Source organism: Pinus tabuliformis, chromosome Q (assembly GCF_031772625.1).
Source record: "Pinus tabuliformis cultivar Carrire ecotype Pingquan chromosome Q, CPIR1, whole genome shotgun sequence".
Classification (NCBI taxonomy): Eukaryota; Viridiplantae; Streptophyta; class Pinopsida; order Pinales; family Pinaceae; genus Pinus; species Pinus tabuliformis.
Genome location: NC_142296.1, coordinates 1,000,086,033 through 1,000,102,734, shown reverse-complemented (window position 1 = coordinate 1,000,102,734; position 16,702 = coordinate 1,000,086,033). Strand labels below are relative to the sequence as shown.

Sequence of the window (16,702 nt, the reverse complement as noted above, 5' to 3'; positions counted from 1 at the left end):
CATGGGCATCAATAAAATTATCTTATCTCTGTTATCTAGATTCTACATAGAAGGATACTTTTATGCAAATAAGTCAATGACATTTCTGTTAAAACAGAAAACTCTATTATGTAATTGATCCTACAGTACATCCCTATATTTCTTGGTCCTGACCAAGATGACCCATATCCAACTTGCTAGGTTTGTCACACCAATGAACCCTTTTAACCAAAAAGCTTCCAAGCCATTCATTTTCCAAACAAAGTTACCATGATTTGGGCATGCTACATTCTACTGCAAGCTGTACAATCATGTTCCTTATAAAATAATTTTTTCCCATCAATATAGGCCCAAAAAGCTATTCACAAAATCTAGCTGAACCACTTGTTCAGTCTCTTAGATTTCCTAGCCCTATGATCGAAGCAATGGCCTCTAGAGTGGAAACAAATCTGCATAGCCTCATCCAAACTCCCTACAACAATATTTGGTGAAAAAGTGTGTCATGAAGATGAAATCCTCCTTAGAGAAATAATGGAACCTGTTGAAGTGTCCAATTTCACCTTTTCTGCATGTCAAATTGTTCAATTTCACATGTTTAATTAACTCATGACATCAGGCCAAACTGCTCTCAACACCATAGCAAGAAATAAATGTCAGATTATCCTTTGTGAACTGTTGTCTTTGATAAGCATCGTAGTATTCATCTTTGTACACTCTCAATGAGGTATTTTGTATTGCTTCTATTCAAATCAAGCATAATGCTGCACCTGTTATGACTCATAAGCCAATGAACCCCAGTTAACATTCTGTTCTGTGCTAGCACAATTATTCTTTTCCATGTAAGACTTCTGGCTATTTATTTAAGAATTTAGCAAGTTAAAGGAAAGATCAAAAACAAAATTACAGAGGACCTATTTTGACAACAAATATTTCTACTGACCATAATATTGTATAATAAATCGCAGCCATATTTAAAACATGATCTTGAAGCCTGAACCTGAATAAATCTCTGAATTTGTGAACTGATGACAGTTTTGTACCAATCTTTCCAATATCCGGAGTCATCTTTGTCAGAACTTTCTGCCCCTGTTATCCTCGAACGAATGTTCAACATCTGCACTGTTTGAAATACCAATAAGTTGCTGCCATGCCGATGCATTCACAAATATTTCTGCTGACCATAAGATTATATAATTAATCACAACCATTTTTAAAACCTGAGCTTGAAACCCAAGCTTGAATAAACATCTCTGAAGTCGTGCACAATTGACAGTTTTGTTCCAATCATTGCAATATCCGCAATCATATTTGGCAAACATTCTGCCCCTTTGTTATCCTTGAATTAACATTCAACATCTATGCTGTTTGAAATACCACTAAATTGCTGCCATGCCCATACACTCACAAGTCTCTTGAACCAACCTCTCATAGCCTTCCAACTGATTTGCTATCTTTGAACTTACCTTCCACTGTCCAGAAATTTCCCAACAGATGCACTCACTATTTCGCCATTCTTCCTCTTCAATAAATTTGAATCAAATCCCATCCATTTCAGATGCCTTTGAAAACATGCCCTTCTACAAAACTCTTGTGCCCTCTTTCATTCCATTTGTTACTTCCTGCTAAACTAATTATAATCATCTCGGTATAATTAACAGAATTCTCTTTCACTGAGTTATAAGTAAAAGAATTTTTTTGTTTAAATTGCATAGAACTCCAATGTCTTGCGTATAATTCATGTAATTTCTTATTGGGAATGCTTTTAGTGCACAATAAATTATTGGGGATGCTTTTAGTGCACAACAAATCAAATTCTCTGTATCTCATATCCAACTGGATGTTATTCCAACTTTCTGTTTTTTATCATCCATGCAAACTTTATTGGAATCTACAGATACATCTGTGAACTAGTCTGCTTTTAGTACCTGTACGTTAAGGTTTGGTATCCATCCTTAAAACTCCCAACATATTAAGATTAGTGTTTTCTAAAGGTTCGCAGATCATATCATATATGGTACAGTCAAAGTCGGTTTGTTTCAAAAGTGGTATAAATGTTGGTTCCATTAGTTGGACCTCGCAAATTTGATGTTTGTTGATGTATCCTTAGAAACAGAGCACTTAAATTCAGTTTATTCCTAAGCCAGACCAATATAATGACCCACAATACAAAGACAGCAATCTATATTTGTGTACCTTGTGTTTTAGTCAAAATCACTCAAAACTCAATTTTGCCATCAAAATGTCTTGTTCCTTGTATTTACTACCATGGACTGGTTGACTAGAAAGAGCTGTAATACTGACACAGGAGGCTTCTATGGTTAAATTGTCTGCCAATATGTTGGGCATGGTGCTGGTGAAAAGCAAAGCATGAAGTAACAATTTCCATTTTAAGAATCTATTATTTGCAATGGGATAAAAGAATAGGAACTACAAATACTGGAACATGTGTCAAGAATCAAGATTCCTCTGATAAGTTTACTAATGGTATATAAAAAGACACCTATAATTATGTCATTCAAGTCCAAAAGGAATCAGTTGTGCCCAATCAAGAGACATCATTTATTGCTATTGCTGTCAAATGCAAATGATATTCAGGCTTCTATATAGGGATCTCTTCAATAGCATCATAATAATGAAAGAGAAAGCTGAAGTCCTGAAGAAAAAAGGTACAACCTATTGAGTAATACCTATCTTCAAAAACTCTCAACCGGTCCAAAGGCTCCAAGTTATGGAGAGACCCACATTCACTGCACTTTTGCTCCCAGGTTTGTTAATTTGGATGCTCATACACCTATTTGAAAAGATTTTTGAAGCACTGTGGGAAGCATTAATGGATTACAAAACCATAAAGCTTTATTCTAAGATCCAACCAACATATAGCATTACAGACCATCTTAACAGGAAGTGGACCATTCAAGATAATTAAACAAGATGGATCAGGAAGCATCAAGGTATCTGAAAGCACCACTCTCCTTTTAAGTCTAGAGATACTTAAGTGACTGATCCTTCATAAGAGATCAGCAATTAAGAATAAGCTACATCGTACTTGCTTTACAAACTGATACTGCATCGTATGCCACAAGCCTGAAGTGGTTAAGTATGCTAGCCAGAACTGTAAGGTTACCAGAACTTTTAGGGCATGGATTGCTGCTGATTACAATACTCTCATTGTTGCACCTCTGCATGGGAATAGAATCTTTTAGAACAAATGGATAATTTAACCAGAAAGGAGTGTGTGGGTTGTGTTTCGACTAACAGACACATACTTCTTATGGAAAACTGATATTGAGCAACCTTTCATGAGGTGACTAATCTGTTCCATTTGGGATCAAAATCCATTTTTAAATCAGAGCTGGCCACATTTGTCCACTTACAGATGTTGTAAGACATGCCAACAAACTACTTAACATTGTCTCCACAATGAACCCATGTTCACGTGGAAGCTCTGCACTATACATAGTAATTTTTCAGTGGACTTGAAGAAAAGTCATAACCCACCATACATGCACAAAAGCATGCTACTTAGAAGGAAGATAAATGTAGCAGAGTAGGATAATAGAGTGTTTCCCAGTTATACAGTACTAAAAACGAATTCTTGAAAGTTCTTGCCAACTAACCAATATCAATCCAAAGACTACTTTATATAGTGCATCCGTTGACTTCTTTGATGCATATTATAGGAAATGCCATGAACAGGAATGTTCCCAAGGGGATTCTCCAAACATACCAGTTTTACTTGTAATAGAGGAGCACCTAGAATCTGGAGTGCTTCACAGAATGAACATTTTTGAGATAGCTGGTTTTTCTAGAAGACAAACCATAATTCCACCTTTCATCACAAGTCTACCACTGTTTTTACATGATGGTTCCAACTGATATAAATCATCAAGCAAATACTTACATAATACTTACTTGATTGCTACCATCTTTAATGTTTTTATACTTCTGCTGACAACTTAGAACACAACTCCTAGTTGACAGAGAATATGAGTCTTGCCTTTACACACAAAAATATTTTCTTGTGATGCTTGGCAATGCCCTTTCTATTCTGCAAATAATTCATGTATCTCAACCTGTTTTCTCAACTCATCTAATAGTGAATATTTAGAGTTAGCAAAGCCTATGGTGTTTTAAGGTCAGATATACACCATTGTTGAAAGTTTTTCATGAAATTAATTCACTTGAGCCAGAGATAAAGATAGCATCTCATAAAAAAATTATGGTAAAATGCAATTTTCCCAATTCTTTTTGTGAGTGCAAAATTCACTGAAGAGTTTTGCCAATTTTTGGCGATATTAAATAAAAGGAGAAATTGAAAAATATTATTTTAATGAAGAATGGCGGCAAAGTAATATTTTATTAGTGCAAGGTGGAGACCACTAAGGGAGAAGGTTAGCAATTATAAATAAAGCTTGGAGGCCTCCATTTGGTATCTTTGATCATTTGACAATTCAACAATGGCTCTCTTGAGCTGCTTAACCAAGACAACCGTGTTGTTCAGCACAAGGAATTTCTAAGTGGGAATTCCACCCTCATTTCAGAGAACTTCAAGCGTCTCCCCAGTGAGGCAATTTGGGGAGCTCAATTCAGAGTTTCCATTGGGCATATTTGCAAGTTATTTCAGCTGGTACATTTTTCTTGCAGGGCGCAAAAGTAGTTCAAATTGCTTGTGGGGAGATCAATTATGGAGCAAAACACTGAAGGATTTGCAGGAGTTTTTCCCCTAATTTAGCTGGAGATTTTGTGGGGATTAGCAGGGCTGAGTTGAGAGAATTCTTTAGGGCCAAAACTCTACATTTCTGGAAGTGCACAGGGACAAGAGGAATAGAGGTTGAGGAGAGATACGGGTCAAAGATTGGAGGTATTCCTCAGGGGAGAATTTAGCCACAGTTGGGAGAGATTTCCAGTGGTGGATGTGACTTAAATTCAGCAGTATCAGTTTCGTGGGGCGTTTTCTGTCCAAGTTGGGCAATTTGCACTTGTTAGGGGGTGACCGGGGGTCAATGGATTCAGCCCAAACCCTATATGGGTTTTTATGGGTTTATTGAGAGGAGTCTAACTAATTTTACAAAAATTTCTAGGCAATATTCGGGCCTGAAATCCTAATTCTTATAGCAGGGCGAATTGCTAGTTAACTAAGGAATTTGCACCATTTTGTGGGTTCGACTTTGGCTTGGAGATAGGCCAAACTCTTTCTGGGCCTTTCTGGTTTTTGGTGGAGACCTCATGATTCGCTTGGCAGAATTTCCTGAGCACTTTTGCAGGCTTAAACAGGGTTTCTTCCAGCCAGCAGTTGCAGAATTTCCAGGGCCAGTGCGACATTGAGGAGAAGCCTTTCCTTGCATCCGGGCAGCATCTTCCTCACCTAGGATTGTTTAGCTTGCTTTGGCAAGCCCAGGTGCACACATTTCATGCATTGTACTCTTCTCCATATATAATAAAATGGCTTAATTTTGGTGCAGTTCTGGTGTAAATTGTGGGTGTTTGATTGTTGTTTAAATATTTTGGTGTTGTATGGTATTTTACTGTGTTTATCATTGTTATTTCCTTTTTTGGAACATTACATAAAAATTGAAAACATTGCTGCCACCATATTGATATGGAAATGACTCTCCTTTAGTTTTCACGGAATATTTTGTCCCCTCACACTGATCAACCTTTATTTGCTTCCCTCGATCTCTAAGATCTGAGACCAGAAACTTGCAGTGTACCTTGTAAAGATATTGAACATTTGCACTCGCAACAGTGCCATATTGCTTAGCCAGCAACCATCTTTTAAAACAGTTTATGTTCCTCTAATGCTTAACTGTTTCATGCAAAAGTAGAAATATCTGGTTCTTGTTAGCTTATATCATTTAACGCAGGTTATAACAACTTTATAATTCTGAGTTCTTATATCATAGACCCTTAACAATATGAATGACTATTAACGAATGTGCTTGTATTTGGCTCTTACATTCTGCTTAATTAGGGCATTGCAATCATAGCCAGATCCAAGTCAATCAGAAAATGAATATGTTCACAGTTAAGGATCTCCTTTCACATCCGCTTTCTGTATTCATTCCATCATGTAAATAAGGAATAACGTGCACCTTTTACACCCAATGTCAATGCGTATAAAAGCTCCAATGAAATGATAAGTGTCATGCCCCTACTGGAACTAGGTCACCAATATGAAACCCAGAATTTCTACTATATCATCAGAGTAGATGTCAAAATTTTAATCATAACCAGAACAAACTTCGACCATAATAGTGCATAAAAATTTTGAGAACAAGGGACATGTATGATAGGTTTTTCAATTTTTACTTTTCCAACATGGTTTTGGTCGATTTTGAAAGTTAATTCAAGTGTATTTTCAGGGAAGCATGTTTCTTTTTAACCAGATATGTTTTAATGAAAATAGACAGCAGGTCAGTGCTAAATCTCACCACAATGAAGGAATTAGATCCAACTGATCCCAGAAAGGTTCAATGACTGGTTCAGGTCATCCATGTAAACCCTAAGTTTCAATTGGCAGATTCTCCTAGTCTTCTTTCCTCAAGTCTTGCCTCAAGAAGCATTTCTCATTATGGAAAGGCTTCAGTTACAAGGTTCAAGTGTTGGCCTTCTTCAAGATGTCACTTTGACGCGAAAACTCACTTATAATTAACATGATAAACACCCTGTCTAAGAAACAGGGAAAACAACAAAAACCCTTTCAACTCTGCTTCCCACTTCTCTGTGCAGTTATTTTCCATAGTATACTAACTGTGAAGAGAAGGTTTGTACAACCAACAAAGAAACATCTCAGACACATTGTTGGTGTAGCTAGCAATCCCCAATCACCATACAAATCACAACTGGAGGGTACAAACTATAGAATCATTCCTACTGACCTACTCCAGTTCAATACGTTCTTTGCAACCTCTAAGGCCGAATGAAAAGTCATATTTTATAACCCAATCTGATAAACTGGAACTGTGAAATATTTGCAAAATCAGTATATGGAACTATATGTTTCCAGATTCAAGAGTAGATCCATACGCCAGCTATGTAATACAGTTTGAAACTTGAATAGAGTACTCTCTTGAAACCCTGCATGGAGTGGCATACACCCAATGGAAGCCTCAGTGATCCTCCAACTTAAAGAAATCAAGAAATCAATCTACAATGTAATATGCAGAATAATTATAATCGGACATAAAGAACTTGAACAAAACAGAGCAATTGGTAATAAGCACCAGTGGAGCTTAGAGTAAAGAAGTAGAGAAGTATTTAGAATTTCAAAGAGTGCTAGCAAAAAAAAGAAACCACTAGACTAAACATCAGATTTACTAGTTTTTCCATCCTAAGGCGGTGCCCCGGTTTCTGGTACAGACTGGAATCCAGATTGTCAATCTGCACCAGATTATGTGGAATCCGACATCTTTTGCTGCTGAATCTGTTTCCCGCAACAGAAACCCTGCATGAGTTATTTCCAACAGCAGTAAACGGATAAATAGATCACTAATATCAGGAACTGTTTCCTCCTACAGGAAACGGAATGGTTCATGCATAAAACAGTACAACTCAATTTTGTTCAGCCTTATGGAAGTTTATAGAACTGGATTAGGCAGACACAGAAGAAACCACTAACATATCATAACTTGTTGGTAAAGGGACTTGCTACTTGTGTTTGCTTCAGACCAGCTTTAATACTGTTCTGTAACAAACTGACTTATGTTGTGGACACGCAATAGTTTTTCTAGCAATTAAAGGCTGGGTTGTATTCAACAACAAAGCATATTGAAAAAATATGCAAGAATGTGTTCTTTAACTAAACTATAAATGCTATGTTACACTGTTATTAGTTCAAATTCTTTTGTGTCTTGTGCTGCATCTTGAAGCCTTACCAGGATTTAAATAACTATGCTGGTAAAAGTACTTTCGTAAAATATGGTGGGCAAAGAATATACAACAAAACACTTAGTTGAATCTGATTCCAGTCCATTGAAATTGCTTTCTTCAGGATTCCTTAATTGCTTTTCGGTGGTATTGAGAAAAATATCTATAAGAATGGACTCTTGATAAGTTCATAACTTCATAGTCATCATTTCTTCTCTCCCCTTTGCTCATGGGTCAATCACTTCCCTGCTTCAAGAGGTAATACTTCTTTTACCAATGAATATAAATATTTAATGGTTATTTTATTCCTGAATTAAATGACTACCTTTTAGGGTACCTTTCTCTCATTCCTAGTGCTGAAAATACATTAACAACCCATTCTCATATGTAGTCATATTCATAGTCTGAATTCCAAAGCGTTGTGAATATAATTTATATAAAAATAATATAAATAAATAAATAATCATAGTAATACTTAATTAATTAATAATTAGTTTATGAAAAGGCATTTCTCTAAGGACATGACCATTCATGAAGGGCCACCTGCCTAGGTACATAAGTGGGCACTCATTTCTAACAATCAATCGTCTCATACCTCTTTTGTATTCAAACATATATATATATATATATATTATTCTATGATGGATACTTTTATATTTCAGATATTTTGAATCTCTCCACTATGTATACGAATTTTGTTCGTTACATTGGTATCAGAGTTGTGTTCTCCGATCCAGGTCTTTGGTTGTCGAAATTCATCAACCTTGTTGTCGTTGAAGCATTTCGTTACAAGAGTTTGGAGTTTCTCCATTTTCAACAGTTTCATCATTCAGGCCCTTGGCCATATAAAAAAAAATAAAAAGATAAAAAGAGACAAAAAAGAGTCAGACAAAAAAAAAGTATATATATAAGGGATAAAAAAATTATGGAAAAAAAGATTATATAAAATAAATAAATGTGAGGAAAGGGGAAAGTTGACAAAATCATAAAGCTATAAAAAAAAAAGAGTTGGCAAAATAAAAGTTGTATATATATATATTAAAAAAATACGAAACAAAACTTACCTTGCCTACAAGCCAACGACGCCTGCCAAACACATTGTACACGCCCCTGCCGGATCCCTGGTCCATCGTCTGCCCGCACTGCCAATCAGCTGCCTAAACCATCGTTCCACACCATTCTACACCCCATCCACAGTTCAGTTAAACAGCGTTGTTCTAGCTGTCGTCGAGCCCAGTGTCGTTGTAGCCACCGCCAAGTCCCGCTTTGCTGCCACTATAACTTTCCATATTGATTCATCCATACAACGTTCATTAGTTTTAAAGCTAGGCTGCAAGAAATGTCGGACTGCTCGTGGCAGTAATTACATCTTTCCCAATCAACTTCCCAAGTCCATAATTCTGGGATCAAGGAAAGGACGTGAGGATGCAACCAAAATTCAAAACAGTGCAACCTTCGATAAATTATACCATCCGTCATTTAGTAATTAAATCAAATCTGTCATTTAATAATTAAATCAAATTCACGTAAGGTTGAAGTTTTAGGTTTGGAGTTATCTTACTCAAGGGAATTAAAGCTCTTCATTATACCAAAAGGAAAAGAGGTTGACGTGAAACCATAAAAGGTGATTTTATGAAGGAAAAAATATTAATTAAAAACTAAAATATCAAAAAAGAATAAAGGACATAATTAAAAGGAAAAAGGAAAAAAAACTGTAACAGAGACCATTTTTAACTTTAATTCAAAAAGGATAAAAAAGATTCAAAAAAAAGTTATTCAAAGTTACTCACACTTTTAATAGTCCATACCGATTAGAGTGTTCCAGACGTCGTTTCATTTTTAAAAATATTTCCAAATCAAAAAAATAAGAGTGTATCACTCAGTCATATTGGTTAACCATCACACCATCCGAAATACAAGCACATGGTAATAAAGGGATACACAATATTAATTGGAGCGAGGCATTAATGAATTTTTTTATCTTAACCGATACTAAAGTGAGGGTTTGACCAAGTATTTATTTATGAGGTATAATATTTGGTGCTTTGAAAAAAAGGGAAGAAAAAAATATTAAATAGGTGATTTAAGAAAGGCAAAGGTTATAAATAAATAGATTGAAATATATTTCATTATTATAGAACTAAAAGATGTTAAAAGAACTTAAAGAGTTAAAAAGAAGTCAAGAAAAAGCAAAAAGATGCATGTTGCAAAGGACCGTGGATTCTTTTGAAAATGTCCTTTTTGTTCAAAAAAATATCCTAATTGTCCAGAGTCACTTAGAAATCAAAATGTCGTCTGTATAAAATGTTACAAACTTTTACTTTAGTTGAAAATCAAAGTGACACACAAAAACAATTGTCAGAAATAGATATGAAGATTTGTGAAATGATAAAACAGATAATGGCAACACCTGAGAAACAACATGCAGATTTTAATAAGGAAATGAAGAAAATGGAATCCAAATTGCAAGTTAAAAGCCCATCATCACTCCTACAAAACGATGTAATGCATTGTACCGATAAATTAAAGTTGAAAGATCAAGAGAAAGACAAAATAGCCAAACTTCGACAAAACAAGAATGTAACAACCCATCTCGAATTAAAAGAAGCATAGTGATATTAGCATGCATGCGAGGCATGCATATGATAGCTACATATGCATGCATCGCCTGTACTGTACTAGTATACATATTGATAATATCATTAAAATGTGTCTATATTTAGGATAACGAATTAACTAGTAAATTAAATACCAACTTACAAACATAATGGGGTACTTGACCATAATATATGCATATAATTCTGTTACATAAAATTTAAAAAATAAATATTAAACTAAATACAAAGCAATTATTACATATATATTAATATTCTAACAAAAGAAACTCTATATAAAATAAAAAGAAATTAACATATAAAGAAAGTATGTCTATGTATTAAAGTATGAGTTAAAATAGGGCCATAACATTATAGAAAAAAGTATAACTTAAAATATGCAAAAGCCACGTAACGTAATAAAAAGGATAGGAAAGGAAGTAATGTTATGGAGTCGGCAACCGCTTCCACAAACTTTTGAAGTTATCCAATTCGAAGCGGTGGAGTAACTTCCCAGTATAAGAGGAGGTAAAGCATTGTAGAAGGTGGGGGGGATTCTGATACAGAGGAAGACGGAGGAGAAATTTTGGGTAATTGATAGAGAGACAGTAGGAAATTCTCACAGTGTTATTGATAGAAGGCATCCTAAGCTCAATTGTTCTTGAAGTTTTGGGCACAGGGGCCAGAGTACCACGAATTTGAAATATTTGTAGCTGGGTACCGAAGGTGTGCCCAGTTTGGCAGGGAGGTTTCAGTTGTTTTGGTAACGTAGCGGGAGCAAGAGCCGCAACAGGGCAAATCTTCAGCCATAGAACGCCATAGCAACCGCCAAAAACACCATCATATAGAATTAAGTACTATCAAATGAATAATTTGAATTTGAATTCTCTGTTTAATCTGAATAACAAATTTTGTTAAATTCTATTAACAGAAAATTAGGGCTTTTTCTGAGTAGCAGTTCCATTAAATTATGTAAATTGGGGACCTTACAAAGAAAGCATTACAACAGCAATATAAAGTTCTTGCTAATATGAATTACAAGGACGTAATGGAAAAGGATGAAGAAATTTCTCGCCTCGAGGACCACAATGAAAAATTCCTTGCACAAGTCATGTAATATTCCTAAGGAAGATTTACAGTAAATATACAAAGCAAACATAGACAAACATCCATAAAATAGTGAACACACAATCAGATCATGAACATGCACCAAAAACTGTGTTGCTGAGCTCTTTTATTGATAAATAAAGGGTGTACAATGTGGTGATGGAAGGAATGCACCTGGGCTTGCTCAAGGCAAGCTAGCAAGCCCCAAATGATAAATAAGTCACCCCTCTCCAATATGTTATTACGATGCTCTAGCTCTGCACTGAAGGTGCCCAAAAATACGTTGTTGGTTGAATAAAATTGTTGCTAGGGCCCTTTTCGGTGCTCAGAAAATTTTGTGAAATTAATCTTGACCTCTCCACCAAATGCCCAAAATAACCCATGAAGAATTTGGCCAATGATTGACTTCGAAAATTCGGCCCTATTTCCCCTCAATGGCTCAGCTGTTGGGTGATTCAACCCACCTGTAAATCATGTTGTAAATGGCCTCCAAAATAGCTGCAATCCTCACAAAAATATTTCCTCGACCTTCTCTCCAAGTTTCAGCCTCAACCACACCTCACTCCTCCAACTCCCGAAGTGCCTCCACCATGAACTGTTGTAGTTGAATCCTCTCCCTGAAATCGGTCCTCCTGCTGCTGGTACGAAATGACAAGATGAAACTCCCTCCTTGGGCTAGCACTCGAAGTCCACCGATCTCCAAGGGTTGAGATCTCCACTCGGAGACACTCATGTGCTAAACAGCACTTGCAGGCTTGGCTTCAACTCAAGCGTGCTCTTGTCAAAAGACAGTATTGCAAATGATGAATGAATGAGCAAATGATTGTCTCTTCCTCCTTTTGTCAAGATGCCTCCAAAATTCCCATGTGGGCCCAGCTTGAACTTCCCACACCAAATCCGCTCCAATAAAAGCGTACTTCCCATGTGGGCCGAAATACTCATGAGGTGGCCCCCACGCTCCACTGAGGCTGCAATATTTCCTCCAACTCTACTATTTGGTTGTGTTCTAAGCCAAAAATCATGTGTGGGACCTCTAAACCCACATGTCCTAAGTGTAATCGTGCAATATAGCAAAAATGATCAAAATTGGTATTTCACTTAGCAAAATGCTAAGTGGGAATATCACAAGTAAAGAAGATTAAGGTTACAAATAAGGAACTCAAGAAGCACTTATCAAACCAAGAAGAGGAAAATTTACATTTAAAGAACCTTAATAAAAAATTATTAGAACAAATCCAAAGTTTAAAAGATGAAGAGGACACTAAGAATAAAGTCAACAGTTCAAAAAATGAACAACTTTCGTGTCTAAGGAACCATAATCAAAACATTCTTATACAAATAAAGAAGCTTAAAAGTGACAAGAAGTTGTTGAAAGACAAGTTAGAACAACTTACTAAAGAAGAAGTATTGAAGTCTCCAACCATAACAGTCAAAGTTGAAGATAAACGAACAAATACCAATCTAGTCAATATCACAACTCAAGAAGAGGATAAACCAGTTGAAATGAAGACGTACTCAGAAGTTGCAATTCTAACAATGGAAATTGTAAATGAAGATCTCGCAATTAATCAAGCGACCTCTGTATTTGAAAGAAATCGGATACCTCCAATAAACCAAGAAATCACCACAAACAGATTAAGAGTAGATCAAAGCACAAGAACCCCTTATCATCGTCCATATTATAAAAGCAATCATCTCAACCAGTTTGTATTCCCAAACCAGGAACAAGTGACTTATGTTCCCAAGAACATCAATATCACCATAATCCAGTCTTGTGATAACAATTCATCCCAAGTTTTCAGTAATCGCAAGATTCAGCGAAAGATTTATTTTGGATGGTTAATTAGTTTTACATTACGAAAAATTTTGTACCACACTCAAGAGTTCATATCGTCTTGTATCTGGAGCAAACAGCCCATTAATTAACAGAAAAACATGTATTTTTTATTAATAAATTGAATGATGATTATTTACAATGAGGGTCCCTGGCTTATATACCGCCATGGGTACCCTTTCGGGAAAGGGCATGATCTTATGATCGTGCCCTTTTGTCTAAGCAACCTAAAATTACACTAAATAATTTTTTCATAACATTGCCTCCCTCTTGAAAAGATGCTTTGTCCTCAAAGCACACGTAGCGACGAGTGTTTTTGGTGAAATGATTTTGTTTCCCAAGAGGCTTCTTCTTCTGGTACATTCTTCCACATGATAAGGTATTCTTTAAATACTCATGAACGTAACTTCTTCTTCTTGGTGGTGATGATTCCCTTCGATTCTAGAATGAGCTTGCCTTCATCATCTAACATTGGCAGGTTAGTTTGTGTCAATTGGTGTTTGCCCAACGCTTTTTTGAGATAAGATACATGAAAAACATTGTGAACTCGACTATTATCAAGAAGTCTTAAACTATATGCTACCTGGATGATCTTTTTATTGATCTAGTACAGTCCATATAATTTCGGTGCCAACTTGTTTTTTCCCTTCTGCTTTAGGGATGCTTGTTTGTAGGGTTGAAGCTTAACAAATACCCACTCTCCAACTTCAAATTCTCTTTCCGATCTATGTTGGTCAGCTTGTTGTTTCATGTGATTCCTTGCAATACTTAGATTTTCTTTCAATGCTTGAAGGATTTTTTGGGTCTCTTCCAACTGGTCTTTAACTGTCAGAACTCTAGTTTCGGTGAAGGCCAAGTCCTTCCATTTAGGAGGTTCATAGCCGTACAAAGCTTGAAATGGGGTCATTTTTGCGAAAGTGTGATACATTGAATTGTACCACCACTCAGTGAGGTGTAACCACTAAGCCCACTTATTTTGCTTATCTATTGCATAACAACAAAGGTAAGCTTCTAAGCATTTATTAACGGTCTCGGTTTGTCCATCTGTTTGAGGATGATATGCTGAACTCATGTTGAGGTATGTCCCAACATGTTTGAAGAGTTCCTTCCATAAATTCCCTTAAATTTGGCGTCTCTATCACTAACAATAACTTTGGGAAAACCATGTAATTTGTAGACATTTTAACAAAACATCTCAGCAATCTCTTTGGCTAAATCTGATTGTTTGATTCCCATAAAGTATGCATATTTTGTGAGTCTATCGACTACTACGAGAATTTTGTCCTTCTCCTCTGACATGGGTAATCCCTCAATAAAATCCATTGATACTTCTTCCCACTTTTGATTAGGAATATTCAAGGGATGGAGTAGGCCAGGGGTCTTGATGCTTTCACTTCTATTCCTTTCCAAATGATCACATTCTACTACATATTTTTGAATGTCATTACTCATTCCTTTCTAGAAAAAACACTGGCATGCGTTATAGTAGGTTTTAAAGAAACCTACATGTCCAGCTGACAGTGAGTCATGGGACTCTTTGAGAACTTTGGCTTTAAATTTAGAATTTGGACTTAGGTAAATTCTCCCCTTGTACCACAGAATATCGTTTTTCCATTCAAATCTTGAATTCTGAGGAGGGTTATTGATTATAGCACTTGTTTCTGGATCTTTTGCATACTCACTTTGAATTTCATTAAGCCATTCTAGAATAGCAACAGAGATTGCACGTAATGACGATTCTTCGTCATTCCTAGACAAAGCATCAGCTACTATGTTGTCTTTCCCTTCCTTATGTAATATATCCATGTTGAAGGCGGCAATTTTTTCAATCCACTTTTGTTGTTCTATAGATAGCGTTTTCTGCTGGAAGGGGTGTTGAAGACTATTATGGTCTGTTCAAATTAAGAACTTACTTCCCAAGAGATATTGTCTCCACTTAGCTAATGTGTAATATTCCTACTTAGGAAATATGATGATAAACAAACCAAAATACACATGCAACTCATAAAATTCAACATGAAGTAAGTGACCCACGAATTTAGCCAAGAAATGCACAGAATTGAGCCATTTTATTATATATATGCAAGTGGAAAGTACAAATCTAAAAGGAATGTGTGCACCTGGGCTTGCTAAAGCAAGTTTGACAACCCCAGGTGAGAAAGTATGTTGCCCAACTACTAGGAAGTACTTCCCCTTGTATTTTTGGACTGGCCATGGAAAAATGCAATTGCTAGCTGGAAGGAAGATGTTGTTTGGACCCTCTAGAGTGCTCCAAAAATTCTGAGAATTAGCCACATACGTTACTCCACCTGCTCAACCCAACCCAGAAATGTCTCACGAACACAAGTGGTGGAAATGGCCCTGGAATAAACTGCGCCCTCATCTATCAATTTATGTTGTTGGCTGTTGAGTGGAACTAGGAATTTTTCCCTCATAAGTGCTCAGAAAATTCTACAAAATTAATCTTGGCTTATCATCAATAAACCCAGAAAGGGTTGATCAAGTTTAACAACCCCAAGTGAGAAAGTACTTCCCCTTCTATTTTTGGGTTGACCCTAGAAAAATGCAACTGCTAGCAGGAAGAAAGATGTTGTTTGGACCCTCTAAAGTTCTCCAAAAATTCCAAGAAATTAGCCACATGCGTTACTCCACATGCTCAACCAAACCCAGGAATGTCTCACGAACCCAAGTGATGGAAATGGCCCTGGAATAAATTGTGCCCTCATCTATCAATTTATGTCGCTGGCTGTTGAGTGGAACTATGAATTTTTCCCTCATAAGTGCTCAGAAAATTCTGAAAAATTAATCTTGTCCTCTCCTCAATAAACCCAGAAAAACCCAAAAAGGGTTGGTCCTAGTTCCAACCTTCCAATTTACCCCCAGTTAGAGTGAGCCCTTCCCCCTGCTGGAAAATTCGTACCACACAGAAATCTGCTACAAATGAGCCCGCCAATGTTGAAATTTGTTCCCCAAAATTCCCCTTATGCCTCTTGGAAAATCTCAGCTCAAAACCCCCAGCCAATCCTCCCACAACTAAGTCTCTCCTCAAGGAACTGCGGAGACCCAATGAGACTGCCTCTGCGTGTGCACTAGAAGAAGAATTTCAGCCTAGAAATAGCCATTGGTTCAGCCCACCAAACTCCCACAAAACAACTACAAAATACCAAAGTAATGTGACCCCAAAAGCTCAGTGCCAAAACGGTTTTGTAGCTCCCTCTCCCAAGGTGTGCATATTTCCCTTCTGCGTCCAAAATGCCCCAAGAACAGTTCGATATCACTTGTAGAATTCTCCCAAATCAGCTCACAAGTGTAGATATGGCTC

The 16,702-nt window shown here is 36.5% G+C and overlaps 1 protein-coding gene across 7 annotated transcripts in view; it reads right to left on the bottom strand.

Annotated features, from left to right (window-relative positions):
- The window catches only part of LOC149222850 (putative cyclin-T1-1), a 138,260-nt gene that overhangs the window by 37,351 nt on the left and 84,207 nt on the right, over positions 1 to 16,702 (bottom strand). The window contains exon 8 of one of the 7 annotated variants that reach the window (XR_016249446.1): positions 8,910 to 9,245. The exons of 5 other annotated variants lie outside the window; for them this stretch is intronic. Coding sequence is in view for 1 of the 2 variants with exons in the window: in XM_089385650.1 (XP_089241776.1) it covers positions 7,011 to 7,056 (46 nt within the window). In the remaining variant the exon portion in view is untranslated. Of the gene's footprint in view, positions 1 to 6,526; positions 7,057 to 8,909; positions 9,246 to 16,702 lie in introns of those variants that run through there. One more of the 7 variants, XM_089385650.1, reaches the window with a different exon arrangement.